This window comes from Panthera pardus, unplaced genomic scaffold (genome assembly GCF_024362965.1).
Source record: "Panthera pardus isolate Hobbes unplaced genomic scaffold, ASM2436296v1 HiC_scaffold_3, whole genome shotgun sequence".
Taxonomy (NCBI): domain Eukaryota; kingdom Metazoa; phylum Chordata; class Mammalia; order Carnivora; family Felidae; genus Panthera; species Panthera pardus.
Window position 1 is genome coordinate 18,261,852 of NW_026526876.1, and position 16,784 is coordinate 18,278,635.

The 16,784-nt window shown below is 52.2% G+C and overlaps 1 protein-coding gene across 2 annotated transcripts; it reads left to right on the plus strand.

Annotated features, from left to right (window-relative positions):
* The first annotated feature begins 9,242 nt into the window (after window positions 1–9,242).
* On the plus strand, window positions 9,243–16,712 carry WBP2 (WW domain binding protein 2). Of its 2 annotated transcripts, XM_019466191.2 has the most exons (8): window positions 9,243–9,376; window positions 11,452–11,560; window positions 12,692–12,827; window positions 13,676–13,768; window positions 14,419–14,553; window positions 14,746–14,868; window positions 15,333–15,409; window positions 15,516–16,712. In XM_019466191.2, the coding sequence occupies exons 1-8, from the start codon at window positions 9,318–9,320 to the stop codon at window positions 15,567–15,569; spliced, it is 786 nt and encodes a 261-aa protein (XP_019321736.1). In that variant the 5' UTR covers window positions 9,243–9,317; the 3' UTR covers window positions 15,570–16,712. The 2 variants fall into 2 exon arrangements, with proteins under 2 accessions (XP_019321736.1, XP_019321739.1); XM_019466194.2 differs by lacking the exon at window positions 14,419–14,553.
* The last annotated feature ends 72 nt before the right edge of the window (window positions 16,713–16,784 follow it).

A 16,784-nucleotide genomic window follows, 5' to 3' on the forward strand; every position in this document is an offset into this window, starting at 1 on the left:
AGAGCCTGATGCAGGGCTCGAACCCATTAACCACGAGATCATGGCCCCGGGCTGAAGTCACACGTTTAACCGACTGAGCCACCCAGGCGCCCCAAAATAAATTAAACTTTAAAACAAAACAAAGCAACACACACACACACACACACACACACACAAAAGCAATGCTTTTCTGCCCCAGCAGTGAGAATGTTTTTGGGCGTGAGTTTTGGAATCAGAAAGTTTTGGCTAAAAACTTTCCTTCAGCCATTTCTTAACTGTAGGTATTGGGCAGGTACTTTAGCCCCTCCGTGCCTGGGTTTCCTCACTTGTAAAATAGGGATAAGAGTGGAACTGCACAGCATTATGTTGGAGATGAAAAGAGATAATTTAGGGAAAGCGTTTGGTACAAGTCCCGGCACAGCGAGATCTCAGTAAGTGTTGTTGTCGTAGTATTCTTAGAAGATGTGTGAATCCTTGGGAGATCCCCAGATCTGTTCCTCAGGAGCTAAGGTTAGCCCAGACCTAAGTTTGCCAGGACACTACATCATGTCCCAGTCGCTAAGATTGGAAACTTTCGCTCACTTAACAATATTTATTCAGTGTGGGGCGCTGTGCTCAGTGCTAGGGAGACAGGGGTGAGTGACCTAAACAGAGATGCCCCTGTCCTCATAGGAACCTCACAAACGATAATTGTTTGTGAATACAAGGGCACGGCCCCGCCTCTCAGGAGACGCCCAAAAGAACTGAACACAGGGACTTGACCAGAAACTTACACACCCATATTCCTAGCACTTTTTCACAATAACCAAATGGTGGAAGCCATCCAAGTGTCCATCGAGGGATGAATGGATAATCAAAATGCGGTATTTACATATAGTGGACTATTATTCAGCCTTCAAAAGGAAGGAAATTCTGACACTTGCTACAACAAGGATGAAACCTGAAGACATTACACTAAGTGAAATGAACCAAAAGCAAAAGGAGAAATCTTATATGATTCTATTTATATGGGGTTCCTACAATAGGCAAATTTGGAGAGACAGAAAGGGGCAGGGGAGGGGAAGTAGGGAGTCGGCTTTTACTGGGGACAGAATTTCAGTTCAGGACGATGACAAGGTTCTGGAGATGGATGGTGATGATGGCTGCCTAACAATGTACTGAACGCCACCAAATCGCGCCCTAGAATGATTAAAACAGTACATTTCTTTTAAAGTAAACTCTGCCCGCAGCGTGGCGCTCAAACTCAGGACCCAGAGATCAAGAGTCACATGTTCTTCCAACTGAGCCAGCGAGGCGCCCCCCCAAACAGTACAGTTTATGTGTATTTTACCACTGACGGGGGTCAGAACACGCCTCCTGTGCTAACGAGACTCCAAAAACAGCAGACACAGGAAAGGCATTCTGACCTCCCCCTTTCTTCCTGAAAAGAGAAGATAAAACTCCCACGTGAAAGATGCTCTCCCAAACCAGGAAGAAAAAAAAAACATTCTTATCACCAGGGAGGGGATGTTGAGGCCTAGAGACATCTGTACAAACCAGCCTTGTTAAAATAACTCGTAACTTCCTTTGGCCTTCTCTGCCACAATTACTCCTCTTCATTCAACCTAGTATATGAGCACTTGGGCCTAAGTTTTGGGCTCTTCTTTTTCCTGTGAAGGCTCCCGCCTACATGGAAAAATCAAATCTGCGGCCTTTTCTCCTGTTAATCTGTCTGATGTCAACTTGATTCTCAGGTGCAGCTAGAGACCCTACGAAGGCAGAGGGAAAGTTCTGTCTCCCCTACGGCACGATGAAACAAAACAGAACAAAACACGTTTCCCAGAGACAGAAAGAAAGAAAGAAAGAAAGAAAGAAAGAAAGAAAGAAAGAAAGAAAAGGACAGTGGCCATGAGAAGGGACCCTAATAGGGCTGGGGAGGGGCATTTCCAGGGATGACCTTCCTCGAGGGACAGCTGAGGCCTGTGGGCCAAGGACAAAGAGGGTGGGTGTGGGTGGGGCCTGGCCTGAGCTCTCCCGGCAGGGAGGGTAATAAGGGTAGGGAACAGGATGAGGTAGACCAGCCAGGTCTGACATGGCAGAGCCTGGTCAAGAGGATTCTAGACTTTTCCTAGGAACGATGGGAAGCCAAGTCAGGGTGTCACGTTGAGAAACGATGCAATCAGATTTGAAAGTCTAAAATCACTCATGGGGCGCCCGGGTGGTTCAGTCGGTTAAGCGTCCAACCTCGGCTCAGGTCAGGATCTCACAGCTTATGAGTTTGAGCCCCGCATCGGGCTCTCTGCTGTCAGCACAGAGCCCACTTCGGATCCTCTGTCCCCGTCTCTCTCTGCCCCTTCCCTGCTTATGCTCGCTGTCTCTCAAAAATAAAGAAACATTTAAAAATAAAGTTATTTTTTAATAATGAAATAAAATAAAATCACTCTGTTATTTAGGTGAGAAGTGGGCTTAAGGAGGGAAAAGCAGATGAGAGGGACTACCAATGCCCCACCTCGCATCTTTCCAGGAAGAAGGAGAGGAACCTCGTCAGCTCTGGGAAAGAGCACCCAGAATAGCAGGGAGGGGCCCACATCTGCAACAGCCTCTCTTGGTCGCTCTTCTCCCTGAGTCCCCCCCATCAGAGGGGTCCCTCCAGGCATGGCTCCTCATTGCTGGGGTGGGGACACCTTCAGAGGTGACGCCCATGTCTTTCCAGGGCTTTGGAGGCACAGAAGTGGGAACGGACAGCGGGAGGCTTAGGTAAACACTGCTATAGCAGGAACTGCTCAGAATAGGCCTTACAGCTGCGTCTGGGGAGACTGAACTTGACAGAGCAGGGAGGTCTGGACTGGGAACCTGGGGTGGGGCTCATCTCCATGGCAACCAGAAATAGCCCCAGCCAAGCCCTGGCTCTGCCTTCTGATGGAGGAGCTTGTGTTACCGAAATACCCACAGGCAAAATGACGCGCCCGGAATAGCTCGGTTCCGCATCCCCAGCCCCTCATGTGGCACCTGCCACTCCGACATCGTGGCCACCCAACCAGCAGCAGGTGGCTGAAAGCTGAAGGTCACCAGGAGTCTTTCTCTCACTGGCTTGTTTGAAAGATGACAACTGGCGGAGTGAAAAAAAACTGGCATATCAAGCATGGATTTATTCGATAACACTCAGGTACGAGAACTGTCGGTATTTTTCCTAAATCAAATAAAATTTGATTATGAGCTGCCCTTTGCCAAGAGGGTAAGATATCCAACCTCAGGCACGCTTGGAAGGATGGTGGTGGTCTTTGTCCTTGGTCCTTTGTCCGCTGGATAGGAGAGCTTCTCCATGGGGTGGGAATCTTCTCTCCACACGGATGGCACTTGAGACGCCCACTGTCTGAGCCCAAGTGGTCCTTGCATGGCGAGCCTTCTCTCCCCTGGGCCAAGCGAGGGTCGGGGACGGTGCCCAGTTGCTGTCTTTCTGCTCCAAACCCACGGTAGTAGTCTGCCAGAGCAAAGTACCACAAAGTAAGTGGCTTAAACGACAGAAACTGTTGTCTCACCGTTCTGAAGGCCAGCGTTCGAAACCAAGGTCTTGGCAGATTTAGTGCCTTCTGAGGCTGTGACAGAGAATCTATGAACAAGGCTGCTGTTTTCTGGCAGTTTGTTGACACTATTTGGCAATTCTTGGCTTGTAGAAGCCTTTGTCTTCACATGGCCTTCTCCCTGGGAAGAAACTTCCCCTTTTTATAAGGACAACAGTCATACTGAATTAGAGCCCACCCTAATTACCTCATCTTAATGAATTACATCTGCAACAACCCTACTTCCACTCCACTTAAGGTCACGTTCTGCGGTACTAGGGGCTAAGATTTCAACATATGAATCTGGGGAGGACACAATTCAGCCCATGACGCTCACCCTTTACATTGGGCTTCCGGATGCTGGGGTTGGGGCTCTAGGGGCCACACTTGTCCGGCATCTCCTCGCGGGGCTCTGCCAACAGGGGGCGCTAGAGGGTCTGCAGGGCTCTAGGACGAGAGGGAAACGGCACTTCCTGGGGGCTCCGGGCACCCCAACGTCAAGGGAAGTCTTCTTCGCCAGCGGTGGCAGCTTCGAGCACTTCCGGACACCTTGGCATCCTTTGCTTAACCTTTTCAGTTACCTCGCTACCTAACTCTCCAGCGACACGACTAGCTTTGTGCCTGTTTTACTTCTTCACGGTAAATGCTCTCTGGTCCCATAGCTGCTGTGGTTCGTCTCCGGACTGGACCCCTTGACACAACCCAAACCGCAGTTCTCGTCGTCCAGCACCCCTGCTCTCGGCAGCCACACCCCACCTCTTGGGACTGCCAAACGGGAGCAAGGCAAGTGGGTTACCGCTAGAGGATCCCCCAAACTCTGCTTCTGTCCCTGGGCTCTGGGAAGTACCCCGTCCCCTCTGCGGGTCCAGCCATTTACCCTCGCCCGCCCTCCAGCCCTTCCGGCCCCAGCTGCACACAGTGGGCCTTTTTTTTTCTTAGAAGGATGTGGGAACTTCTGGGCTCAGCCAGCACTGAGAACATCTGTTAGAGAACCCATAAGCCCACCCACCCTGGGAACAAGAAGGCTTGTCTACCCTCTTGGCTGAGAGAGGAGAAAGGCCTCTCAGTCTGAGTCAGCCACCACACGAAGAGTGAAGAAACAAGGTGATATCTAAACAGCTGCTCAGCTTTACAAAGAGGCTGAGACTTACCTAAATCACCCCGATGCAACCCTTTAGCATACTGATTTGGGAATCCTAAATATGAGACAGTATCAGCTTCAGGAGTGGGGAGAATGCAGGTCCCCACGGTGGTGGGGGTGGGGGTTGCCATCCTCAACTCCAACGCTCCCCTTGCCTTCCCTCCTCCTCCCATCCCACCCACCCCCACCCTCATCCTTTCTTCTGAAACAGGGGTTCTCAAGCTGAAGATTGCATAATCAATTTAGTGCATAACAACTAGCATTTTTTTAACTTAAATTTTTTTTTAATTTTTTTTAAGTTTATTTTTCACAGAGAAAGAAAGAGAGAGAGAGAGAGAGAGAGAGAGAGAGAGAGAGAGAGAGAGCATGGGTGGGGAGGGGGGGCAGAGAGAGGGAGGCACAGAATCCGAAGCAGGCTCCAAGCTCTGAGCTGTCAGCACAGAGCCCAATGCGGGGCTCGAACTCACAGACCGCAAGATCATGACCTGAGCTGAAGTCGACGCTCAGCCGACTGAGCCACCCAGGCACCCCTAAAAAATATTTTTTAATGTTTGTTTATTTTTGAGAAAGAGACAGAGCACAAGCAGGGGAGGGGCAGAGAAAGAGGGAGACACAGAATCTGAAGCAGGCTCCAGGCTCCGAGCTGTTGGCACAGAGCCCGATGTAGGGCTCGAACTCAGGAACTGTGAGATCATGACCTGAGTCAAAGTCAGCGTTTAACGGACTGAGCCACCTAGGCGCCCAGCAATTTTTTAAAATTACAAAATAAAATAGAAAGTTTCAGAGTACATCAAATCATACAAATTGTCCCAAAGCTGGTCTAGGGAAAATCAGAGTTTTGCTTTTTGTGTTTTTGTTTTTAGCTGATGTAATTCTGTCTCCTGGGGGAAGGGGGGAGATAGCATTCATGATAAGATGCTTAAGCAATTTTTAGATAAATTTTAATAGCATTAAGATTTGTTCTGGGAAATTGGTTACCCACCTACCCAACCCAGCTGTCTTCAGTCAGGAGCCCAGTGAAGGTGCGTGGCTGGCTCAGCTGGTTAAGCGTCTGGCTCTTGCTTTCAGCTCAGGTCATGATCTCACAGTTCGGGGGATCAAGTCCCACGTAAGCTGGGTTCCGTGGGCCGATGGTGAGAATCCTACTTGGGATTCTCTCTCTCCTCTTTTCTCTGCCGCTCCCCCTGCAGCTTAGCTCTGGGGCACGCCCACTAATTGTTGGAAATTGCAAAGCCCGTCTAGGGGTATCCCTAATAAGGATGCAGCAGTCGCCGAGAGGGATCATCAAGCTGTCTTATAACAGCTGCGTGACCTTGGGCGAAAACCATGTTTTCTGCTAGCTTTGCTGTAGGCTTTATCTGTGTCTCTCCTCCCAGCCTGACTGCTGGGCTGCTCTTTTCTGTTTTAGTCTGAGCTGATTTTTACTCTTTCAGACCCAAACAGGTTTTTCCTCTTCCAGCTGCACTTATGAAATATACATCTGTGTGTACTTCTGTCCTGATATAAAATGTATTTCTTTTTTTTTAATTTTTGAGAGAGAGCACGAGAGAGGGAGGGGAGGGGGGGTGGGGGGTTGGGGACCGAGGCTCCAAAGCAGGCTCTGTGCTAACAGCAGCGAGTCTGATGAGGGGCTTGAACTCGTGAGCCTTGAGATCATGACCTGGGCCAAAGTCAACCGACTGAGCCACCCAGATGTTCCTAAAATGTATTTCCTACTATGGGGTCGGGGGAAAAAAAAAAAAAGAAAGAAAGAAAGAAAGAAAAAGAAAGAAAGAAAGAGAGAGAAAGAAAGAAAAAAGAAAGAAAGAAAAGAAAAGAAAAGAAAAGAAAAGAAAAGAAAAGAAATCCACCATCTGGTAAACTGCTCCCCAAACTTTGTAATGTCGTGGCACATATAGAGAATGATTATTTGTTCAGAACAAATAGTATCTGTCCTGCTCACTAGGGCAACTGCATGATGCTTTCTGGGCCTTCAGAGGTGACCGGCCACCACGGGGTTGTCCTGCGGCGAAGGGAGCAGTATGTCAGGCATACTTGGGCCCTAGTTTAGCGCACCACTCAAGAAGCTTCCCTCGGGGAGGGGGGGGGGGGGAAGCTCCTCCTCGCTGGAGATCGGGAGGGATTACAGCTCAGCAAAGAGCGATCATTTCTGGAAACAAGCAGAGCCTGTGTGGACTCGAAGGCAGAAGTCTGAGTTCTGAGACTTGGGCCCAGACATGGGGCGCTTTGCTGCTGACTTGGTTCAGCAATGAATTGCCCTCGAGCCCCCCAGCATGGGTGCTGGAAACCACTGGCCCCTTTCACAGTTGGGAGATTCTAACACTATGTTCATGTGTCATGCATTTATTTTATTATTATTATTTTTAAATATTTTATTCATTTTTAAAGATTTTGTTTCTAAGCAATCTCCACACCTAACTTGGGCCTCGAATTCACAACCCCGAGAACCAAGCGTCGCACGCACTACTGACCAAGCCAGCTGGGCGCCTCGTGGTCGTATGTTTTCATTAAATTTGGAAAAGCCAAACATTGAAGCTGGACTCAGCTAAGCCTGCTATCTCTTCTCCACTCTGACTTCCTCTTCAACACATTTCCTCTCCTGTCCAGAGGCCTAACCATGGCCACATGCTGTGTTTTCAGGATTGTGTATTTTAGTTCTCTAAGCAAGGCCTCCAAAAGCTTTAGGCCCCACAAAACCTCCAATTGCTTCTGTGACCAATCAAGTTCCTCAAAGGGTGGGGGGGATGGGACCAAACTGGTTCCCCACCTTCCCTTTTATGGTCCTCAAAGCTGCCATTCTTGCATACCCTTTACTGGGTGGATTTCGCTTTCTTTTTGAAATTTGTTATTAATATTTAGAATGTGCACAACAAACAATTAAACATTACAAGGAAGTAGACAACAAATGCACAGAGTCACCAGCCTGCCCAATTCCCCAGACCCATGCCTCAGTGGGGTAATCCAAAAACAATGCCTGGTGGTTCTTTCCAGAAATTTTAGATCTAGATCTAGATCCTAATTTAAATACGAGCAGAAGCTTTTTTTTTTTTTTTTTGAAGCATATTTACACACCCGGTTTGTGCTTACACTTGATCTTAGCCAAAAGGCCGAGAAGTGATTATACACCAGTGTGTACTTAACAAACTGGCAATCTTTCTGTATCTGCACATAGAATTTGCCTTCATTTTTTTTTTTCAAACAGCTGCATAGACTGTATGTGCCAAAATTAATTTAACTACTAGGGCAGAGTATATCATGCCCATCATGCAATCATTCTTGCACGTGTCCTGCAAAGTCCCACCTGCTTCTGCACAAGTCTTCACAGAAGGCCAGGGGCACCTCGGTGGCTCAGTCAGTTGAGCTTCCAACACCTGATTTTGGCTCAGGTCATGATCTTACAATTCATGGGATCAAGCCTGGCAATCAGGTTCTATGCTGACAGCGCGGGGCCTGCTTGGGATTCTCTCTCTCTCTCTCTCTCTCTCTCTCTCTCTCTCTCTCTCAAAAATAAACCTTAAAAAAATAAAATAAAATCAAACTCTGATCCTGTAAGATTAATGATGCACCGCCGCGGGAGGAGTGAGACCCCCTGATTCCTCCTTAAGATCCACTCAGAGGTGGGGGTAGTTTACATAATAACTACAGCTGCCCAGTGGACGCCGCCCAGCGCTGGGTCCTAAGCTGAGATGAGTCAGCTCTCTTTTGTAAGCCATATAATGGGGCTGCCGGTCTCGCTTTATGCCTAGTTCCATTTAATTACTGTCTTGTTTAAATCTTCCAGCTGGGACGCTGCTGGGCTGGCCCGACTGTAAGCTAGAACATTCCAGGAGTAGCAGCGCCACCGCGAGGCCAGCTCGGTGGAGGCGGCCAGGAGGTGGGGTGGCTACCGCTCAGAAGGTGGGTTTGGCGGAGGCGTCAGGTCTAGGCATCGAGCCCTCCCCCCGCACGGACATTCTCACCCCCAACTCGGAGAGTCTGGGTCTGACTTCAAGACATGGATGGAAGTTTTTCCTGGCTCCTCTCTGCCAGCCCGCCACCATGTCCTGGAACTGGGTCCTGCACTCATTTACGAGGCTAGGGACTACCCTAATCCGGGGCAAAGTCAGACTCAGGGCTCCATAAATGTTGGGTGAATAAAGAGGCGCCAGCAAGTGGCTGTTCAGCGTTCCCCACACCAGGTTTAGATTCCTATACCCCTGTTAGGTGAGTGTGCACTTTTGAGCTCAGGGCCTTTATGATAAATTCCCCTGTGGCGTGTTCAGCTGTTCATTCTGGGTCTCTTTGAAGACGGGATGGCGAGTGGGGAACGCGCAGGCCGCTGAGTCAAGCAATAAAGGGAGTCAACCCAGGCCTACGTTTTGGGAGACTACAAACTCCAGAATCCATCCTTCCACTGGCGTAGAGAAAGGCCGATTGAAGGAGCATTGCCTTCTGGGAACTGTAGTCTTCAGCTTGTTTGTGATGCAGGCGAAGCTCGGAGGGGAGGGGGAGTGTGAGTAAACTATGACCACGTGACGCTCGAGATCAGGTGGTGGGGACAGCCTCCGCGCAAGAGCTGTGATTGGCTGACTCTAATACGAACGACGCCACTAGGGGCGGGCGCTAGGGAGGCGCAAGCGCACTGCGTTGGGAGTCTCGGGACCCTTCTCCGAGAGACTATGGCGCTCAACAAGAATCACTCGGAGGGCGGCGGAGTGATCGTCAACAACACAGAGAGGTGAAAACATTGCGGAAGGATCCTAGAGGAACGAAGGCGGGGAGTGGGCGGCGGGGTGGTGGGGGATAAGCCCGTGAAGAGGGGAAACTGATGGGGTGCGGTGGTGGGGGGGTAACGGCTGGAGGCGGGGCCGGTGGGAGGAGGGCCGGTCGAGGAGGAGGTTGCGATTAGCCCTCGGGTGGGGGTGGGGCTGCTGGACGGGGACAGGGCTTGGGGAGACAGTCAGGGTCCCGGGGTCGTTCTTGAGCCCCCTTCCCAGAGTCGATGACTTCAAGAGATGGGAACAGCCTTAGACAAAAATAATTGCCGTTTACTGGGCGTTTACTACATTACTACGTGTCAGGCCCTGCTTCTCTATCTTATTTAGTATGTAAGTACTGCGCGGCAGAGCATACTGTTATACACGTTTTACACGTAGGGAAAGTGAGGCACGGGGAAGTTGAGTAACTTGCCTGAGATCACAGAGCTGTAAATAACCAAGATGGGATTCCAGGAAAGGTGTCTTTACTCTGAAGTCAATAGGTTTAACTATCAGTATGTAGCCTTTTAGTATATTCCAGAACTGCTGAGTTTCCAGATGAGAAACTGAGACCCAGAGGTGCCGTTAAATAGGTAGCGCTTGTCAAATGTCTAACACAGTTCCCTGCACGGTGTCCGTCCTTGTCTGCTTCTTTCGAATGCATGTTGACTTGGGTTACTCCCAGAACCGAGGTCTCCCAACTTAAGAGTTCTTTCTTCCCACCCCTCCCATCAGTTCTGTCTCTCTCCCCATCTCTGGACCTCTCAGTGGCTTCTCTCTGGCTCCTTGGGCACTGAGAATTGGATCGTCCAGCTTTGGTTGAGCTATGCTGACTCTGAAATGCTTCTTGAAGGCAGAAGGCGTTTAGGAGGAGTCTGAGTCACCAGAAGAGACTTGGTGCGATCAGAGCTTTGTAGCCTGCTAAGGCCAGCACCCAGAAATGTTTGATGAGTCAGGAGAAAGCCTGGGGTGCTCCCAGCCTCAGAATACTGACTTCCCCTCTATCTTACGTGCTCAGGTCTGCTGGACCAGCCTGTTCCTAGTAATGACCTCTTTTCTCTGAGTTGTCCTTCTCTTTTCTGGTACTAGTCCTCTCTCCCACTTAGCCCTCCCCAGTGAAGAAAGTTGTGGTATTTGGGAGGAAGGGGAAGACAAATGGAACCATGTGAACTTGGATCTTGTTATCTTATAATCAGAGAAATCTCACATTGTTCCCAGTTTGTAAGCTGTCTGTGTGAGAGCCAGTCTCCGGCCCGGAAAAACACTTTTGATGCCATTTGGTAACATCTCCTGGGACTATTTTTCTTTCTTTCTCAGTGGGACTTTGTGGGACGAGAATGTATCTATCCTGCTTGGGCCTCCTACCTGGCTTAGGGCTCCATTCTGCTAAATAATAGTGTGCCTTGTTTGAGAAAATGCTTTGGCCTCGTTTCCCCAAAAATTGCGTATACAGTAATTGAAGTTTAGTGTTTAAAATTTCATGTGTAAAATAGCCTTGCTCTTTTAAGTCATGAATCCCTTTGAGAGTGATCAAAGCCACAGATTCTCCGAGAAAAAATGCATGCGCACCATCATCTCAAGGGCTTCGTGGCCTAAAACCCCAGCCAACCCAGGTCTGGAAACCCAGCTTTAAAGGAACCCTGAAGTGAGCCCTTTGGGGATGCATAGAGCCACGTCTTAAAGGGTTTGTGTATTAGGACTCAAAAACAAACCAGCGAAAACAGAAAACACCTATAATAAGGACTCAGAAGAAAATGGGAGAGTTAACCCAGGTAATCTAACCTGATTTGAGGGATTACGGGGTTAAGGCTTTAAAGCCCTCAGCTCCCCTGGTGTGGTCACCTGGGGGTGGGGGGTGTGCGCGGCTTGGGGAAATTCTGCAGACCTCTGCCGTGCTCCTCCCTTCCAAGGCTATATGAATGGTTTCCTTGCAGCAATGTCAAAACAGAGATGTGACACGCTAGACGCCTGCCTACCAGGGGGGCGCAGTCCCTGGGGAAAGCAGATCATGGCTCCAGACTGGCTCATCAGGGCCTTTCCTCCTTTCTTATCACAGCATCCTGATGTCTTATGACCATGTGGAACTTACATTCAGTGATATGAAGAACGTGCCCGAGGCCTTCAAAGGGACCAAGAAAGGCACCGTCTACCTTACCCCTTACCGGGTGAGTTGCACAGTGTGATGGTTGGTTTGAAAGCTTGTGTTTCCTGGACGCTGATGGGGGTTTTAGGTCAGCCTCGTGAGTCCAGTGGCCTCCGAACCTGGTGAATGTTCGTTCCTCACTCCCCGTGTTTCTGTCACATGCTCTTGGGCGCTAGAACCATCAGACTGCTTGTGCAGCTTGAACTGACCCCTGGGTGTTGACTCCATGCAAATTACAGATCTTTTGCTGTAAAATCTGTGTGTTGTTGGGTCGGTCCCCGCTGCTGGGATGACTGCGGCCTGGAGTAGAGGCTGTTGTTACTTTGATTTCCGTCAGAGTAGCCCACGAGGCCTTTGTGTACATCCAGAGTGACAAATGTGGTAAGCAGGATACAGTCGCAGGGCCACAGCCTCCAGCTGGGCAGAAAGCCCGGCAAAACCCTGCAGAGCGAGAAGTGCCAGACTGCGGAATGGGCCTTGGCCTGAGAATTACCCAGGCCGACTCTGAGAGCCTTCCAGAGAAAGACAAATGGCCATTCTTGAAAAACGTTCGCTGCCTGTAGCTACCAAGAGTTAGATTTAAAGACGGTTGGAAGCGGGGCGTAGCTTCAAGTTTTTATCAACGGGCCTTGGCAGAGAGACAAGGGAGCCTCAAAACCCCTTTTCTGTCATCTTCAGCCACAGATGGAAGTCACGGGTTTAAAACAGAGGGTTGTCCCGAGTGCGGGACGGGAAGCTCTTGCTGCTCTTTGGGCAGCCCCCTTCTCCCAGGATCTCACCCCGTCGGGCTACACCTCCCCGCTCTGGAAGCCAGCGCTGCCTACCCCTGCCTCTCTGCCCCAGCGCTCTGCACTTTTGTGCCACATCCGCCACCCCCTCACCACCACTCAAACGGCAGAGCGGTCTGTTCCTCTCACACACGCTGTGAACGGCGTCTTTTTTCCCACGAACACCCACGTTCGGCCTCCAGCCAGGCTGCACGTGGGACCTTTCACTTTCAGAGCGCTCTCCAGAAGCTTCCTCGGTTCCGAGCGCCCTGGGGCTGCTGGGCCCTGGCCGGGGGAGCAGACCCCTCACGCACGGGAGGTGCTAGCTGAGGGGGGCTTCGGGCCACGGGGTGGGTGCTGATGGCTCCCGTCCTCTCTGCCTGCAGGTTGTCTTTCTGTCCAAAGGAAGGGATGCCATGCAGTCCTTCATGATGCCCTTTTATCTGATGAAGGACTGTGAGATCAAGCAACCTGTGTTTGGTGCAAACTACATCAAGGGAACAGTGAAGGCTGAAGCAGGAGGTGGGTGATGAAGGCTCCGGGCCGCGGATGGGGCTTCCGGAGAGGTGCTCTGCCGCGCCTCTGCTAGACGTCCCCTTCGGACCCTTATCACCCCCTGGCCTTGTCCTCTTCCTGGCTCTGGATTAGCTTCCATGCCCAACACCCAGGCTGCCAGTTGTTCAGCAGAGGTGGCTTTTGGCCAAGGGCTAGGAGATGCTGGCATTAAAGGTAGCAACTCCGATCACATTCTCAGAGCAAAATCAGCTATGTCACTGAAAACTAAGAAGAAAAATGCTTATCGTGACCTGGGGAATGTGTGCAAAGTTTAGCTGTCAGGTTCTTGGGAAGGGCCTTTTCCCTGGAGCCAGGAAGCGCCAGCTGTCTCTCTGCCACCAGAGACGCCCTGTTTGGTGGCCGGCTTTTGTGCAGACACCAGAGACTTCTTTGTTGAACTTGGCCTTCCCCTCACACCCAGCCAGGTGGAAGCTTGGTCTCTAGGCGCTCACAGTTCCCCTCTGGCAGAAGCCAGGTTCGAGGGGCCAGGGGTCCATCCTTAGGCCCCTCAGGAGGGGAGATCTGCTCTGAACTTGAACGTCACTTGTTGCTGAGTGAACCTGTCCCAGGGAGGCTCGTGGGGGTGGGGGCTCTAGGGCTGATGGACTTCCACGGCTGGGGGTGGGGTAACAGGCTTGTTCCAAGAGAGAAGAGCCGCCTCTTCCAAAGAGCGAAGCAGGCACGGGCAGGAGGCGGGCACTGCAGAGCCACCCCTTGCCCCGCAGGCCACCAGGTCACTGGCCAGAGAGCCGTCTCTTGAGGCGCTTGAGGCTGTGTTCTTTTCCTGAGCTGTTGACGCAATGTTCCCCTCCCAGGTGGCTGGGAAGGCTCTGCGCCATACAAGTTGACCTTCACGGCAGGGGGAGCCATCGAGTTTGGACAACGGATGCTACAGGTGGCGTCTCAAGGTATCAAGGGTCTGAAAGCCCCTGGGGCGAAGGACACACTGACACGCGTGGGTTTAGTTTGTGCATTTGACTTGGTTTACTTTTTATTCTGATTTTTTAAGCACTAGAGAGAGAAAGTCTCTGGGCCCCGGGGCCCACCGGGGCTGGGAATTGAGAAGAAAGCTTGTAATTAGCATCACTCCGGCCTGTACCTCGAAGGCTGGGTTTGCCCTGTCTGGAGCAGGTATAGGACATCTTGACAAAGCTCTTTGGACCCAAGGACATTTTACTGTGGCCTCATAAAAACAGACATGAAACCCAACCTTTAAGCTACCATTAACACTTGAAATCCCCAAGGGTTGTGCTCAGCAGACATCCTGCCGTCGCCCCCAGCCTCACCCTGGCTCCGGCTGGTACCCCATCCCCGAACCTCCCTCTTTCTGTCCATCTGTCCTCTGCCCACCCCTCCCCCCTGCCCTTGACCTCCCCTGCCTTGGCTCTGACCTGTCTCCCCATCCAGACCCCTCACTTCTTCCCTGACCAAGGCTGGCTCCAGCGTCGGTGGGGAGTGGAATGGGGCGGGGTAAGGCATGTCTGCTGTGCACATTCCAGGGACCCTGCAGCTCCCCTCGGTAGGCGACACTCATTTCTCTCTCCCCTTGTACTTATAGCCTCCCGAGGTGAAGCCCCCAATGGAGCCTATGGGTATTCTTACATGCCCAGCGGGGCCTATGTCTTTCCCCCGCCAGTCGCCAATGGAATGTACCCCTGCCCTCCTGGCTACCCCTATCCACCGCCCCCACCTGGTGAGTGTGTCCTTTGCTGCCCACCCCTCACCCCACCCACCCACTAACCACCCCACCCAGGCCAGGGGGTTGTAGAGGGGAGACTTGTTCTTCAAGCTGCTTCAGGACTAACTGAGAAGGTGGAGAGGCCCGGGAGCTGCCAGCTGAGGGGCTAGGCTGCTCACTGGCCCCTGTTCCTCTCTTGCCGAGCAGAGTTCTATCCAGGACCCCCCATGATGGACGGGGCCATGGGATATGTGCAGCCCCCACCACCGCCCTATCCTGGGCCCATGGAACCTCCGGTCAGCGGCCCTGATGTCCCCTCTACCCCTGCAGGTGAGGCCCTAGGCTGCTAGCAGTCCTGGGGGGCCAGCCCTCCCCTCTCCGTGGCCGTGTGGAGAGCCTCAGAGAACAGTTAGAGGTCGGCCGGGAGCCCCACATGGTGAATGACCCCGAGCCTTGGACTAGTCCCGAGGACTAGCAGTGTGGTTGCTCCTGGGGAGGGTCTAGATTCCACCCTTACCCCCAGCCTCTTCCCCGACTAGCCTTGTGCCCCGGGGCTGGGAAGGTCTCCCTGTATCGTCTTGTCGTCTGTAACCGCATGGTGGCAGTACCGCCTGGCGGGATCATGGGGAGAGAGGGGTAAAGGAGCTGGAAAGGACCAAACTGGACCAGGCAGCACTGGCTGCTGGGGGGGTGACGCCTGGCGGGGGGCAGCTATCTCAGTACAGCTCCAGGGGCAGCTGGAAGAGGGGAGGGCTTGTCGTTCGGGCTTAGCCCAAGCGTGTTTGTTCTCGCAGCTGAAGCCAAGGCGGCAGAGGCGGCTGCCAGCGCCTATTACAACCCGGGCAACCCACACAACGTCTACATGCCCACGGTGAGCAGGGCCCATGCGCGGGCGGCCAGATGCAGGGGTTTAGGGGTGGGAAGACCTGGTCTCGTGGTGAACCTTCTAATGCGATCTTTCTTCCTTCCTTCCTCAGACCCAGCCTCCGCCACCTCCCTACTACCCCCCGGAAGATAAGAAGACCCAGTAGACCCCTCCCACCCCTGCTTCCCACCCCTCGTCACTCTTCCCTTCCCTTCCTCTTGGGGCTGAGACTGGGGTTCGGGGGGTGATGGAAGGGCCTTGTTCTTCCTCCAGGTGTGATTATAAAACACTTCCCAAGGACTGGTGTTGAGGGAAGGGGGGGCCCCCCTGACTCGGGAGCCGTGCCTCCCGGCGTCTCAAGCTATAGCTCAGAGCCCGCTCAGTCGCTCAGTCGGCGCCGCTCAGTCGTGCTTCCCTCTCGCCACGCCTGGGGCTCTGTTCAGGAGCGTGAGCGTCCACCTCGTTCCCGTCTTGCTCTAGTAGTTTCTTCCCACGGAGACTCCCTGGCCACCTCCTGTACCGCAGTCCAGCTCCCTCGTTTTGGAATCCACTTTATACCCGGCCTCGTGAACTCCCTCAGACCAGCCTCGCGTCTTCCTGAGGGCCCCTGCCAGGCCCCCCTCACATTCCCTCCACTCTGGTCTGTGCCTAACCATGGAAACCGGACTGTCAGCCCACATTCCAATCCCAGCCAGCCTCCAGCCCCGGTCACGCTCTTCTTCCCCTCCCTGTCCTGTCCTCGGTCGTCTGTCGCCACCGCTTTGTGACTTTTTGGAGCTTTAACGTGAGCTTCCAGGGGGTGGGCCGCCTCAGGACCAGGCCGCCGCGATGGGGAGGGAGCCCACTGCTTCCCCCCGAGTGTTTCTGGCATTTGTTTCCCTTTGCCTTCTCTCTTTTCTCTCTAGAAGGGGCTTCTCAGACTGGATGCATGTTCATCCATCCCATCATGCCATTTGGGGGCTGCTGGGTGGGCTGGAACAAAGGCCCTGACCCCTGGGGCCTGGCCTGAACCTGTGTGCTGACCGTGACCTCTCACCAGCCCCTCACCCTGCCCTCTTCCCTTTAAGCTTCATGCCTAATTGGTGATATGCCCCCTGGATGCACTAAAATTTGCTCTCATTTGCTTCTGGACTGGCCGTGAAGTGAGGAGATGGTTATTTAAAGAGAATTCCCTATTTATTTGACAAAAAAAAAAGAAAGAAAGAAAGAGAAAGACAACAACCAGTTAATATATTAACGTGAAATAAACCCTGTTTGCACCTTGATTTGTTTGCTGAAAATGTGAAGTAGTAAAAATGAAGTGACTGGACCTGTCTGGCTCTGTGTGTGGTGACCAGCGTGATCTCTTGGGAAGAGAGAACTGGCTGCTAAGGGCCCTGGG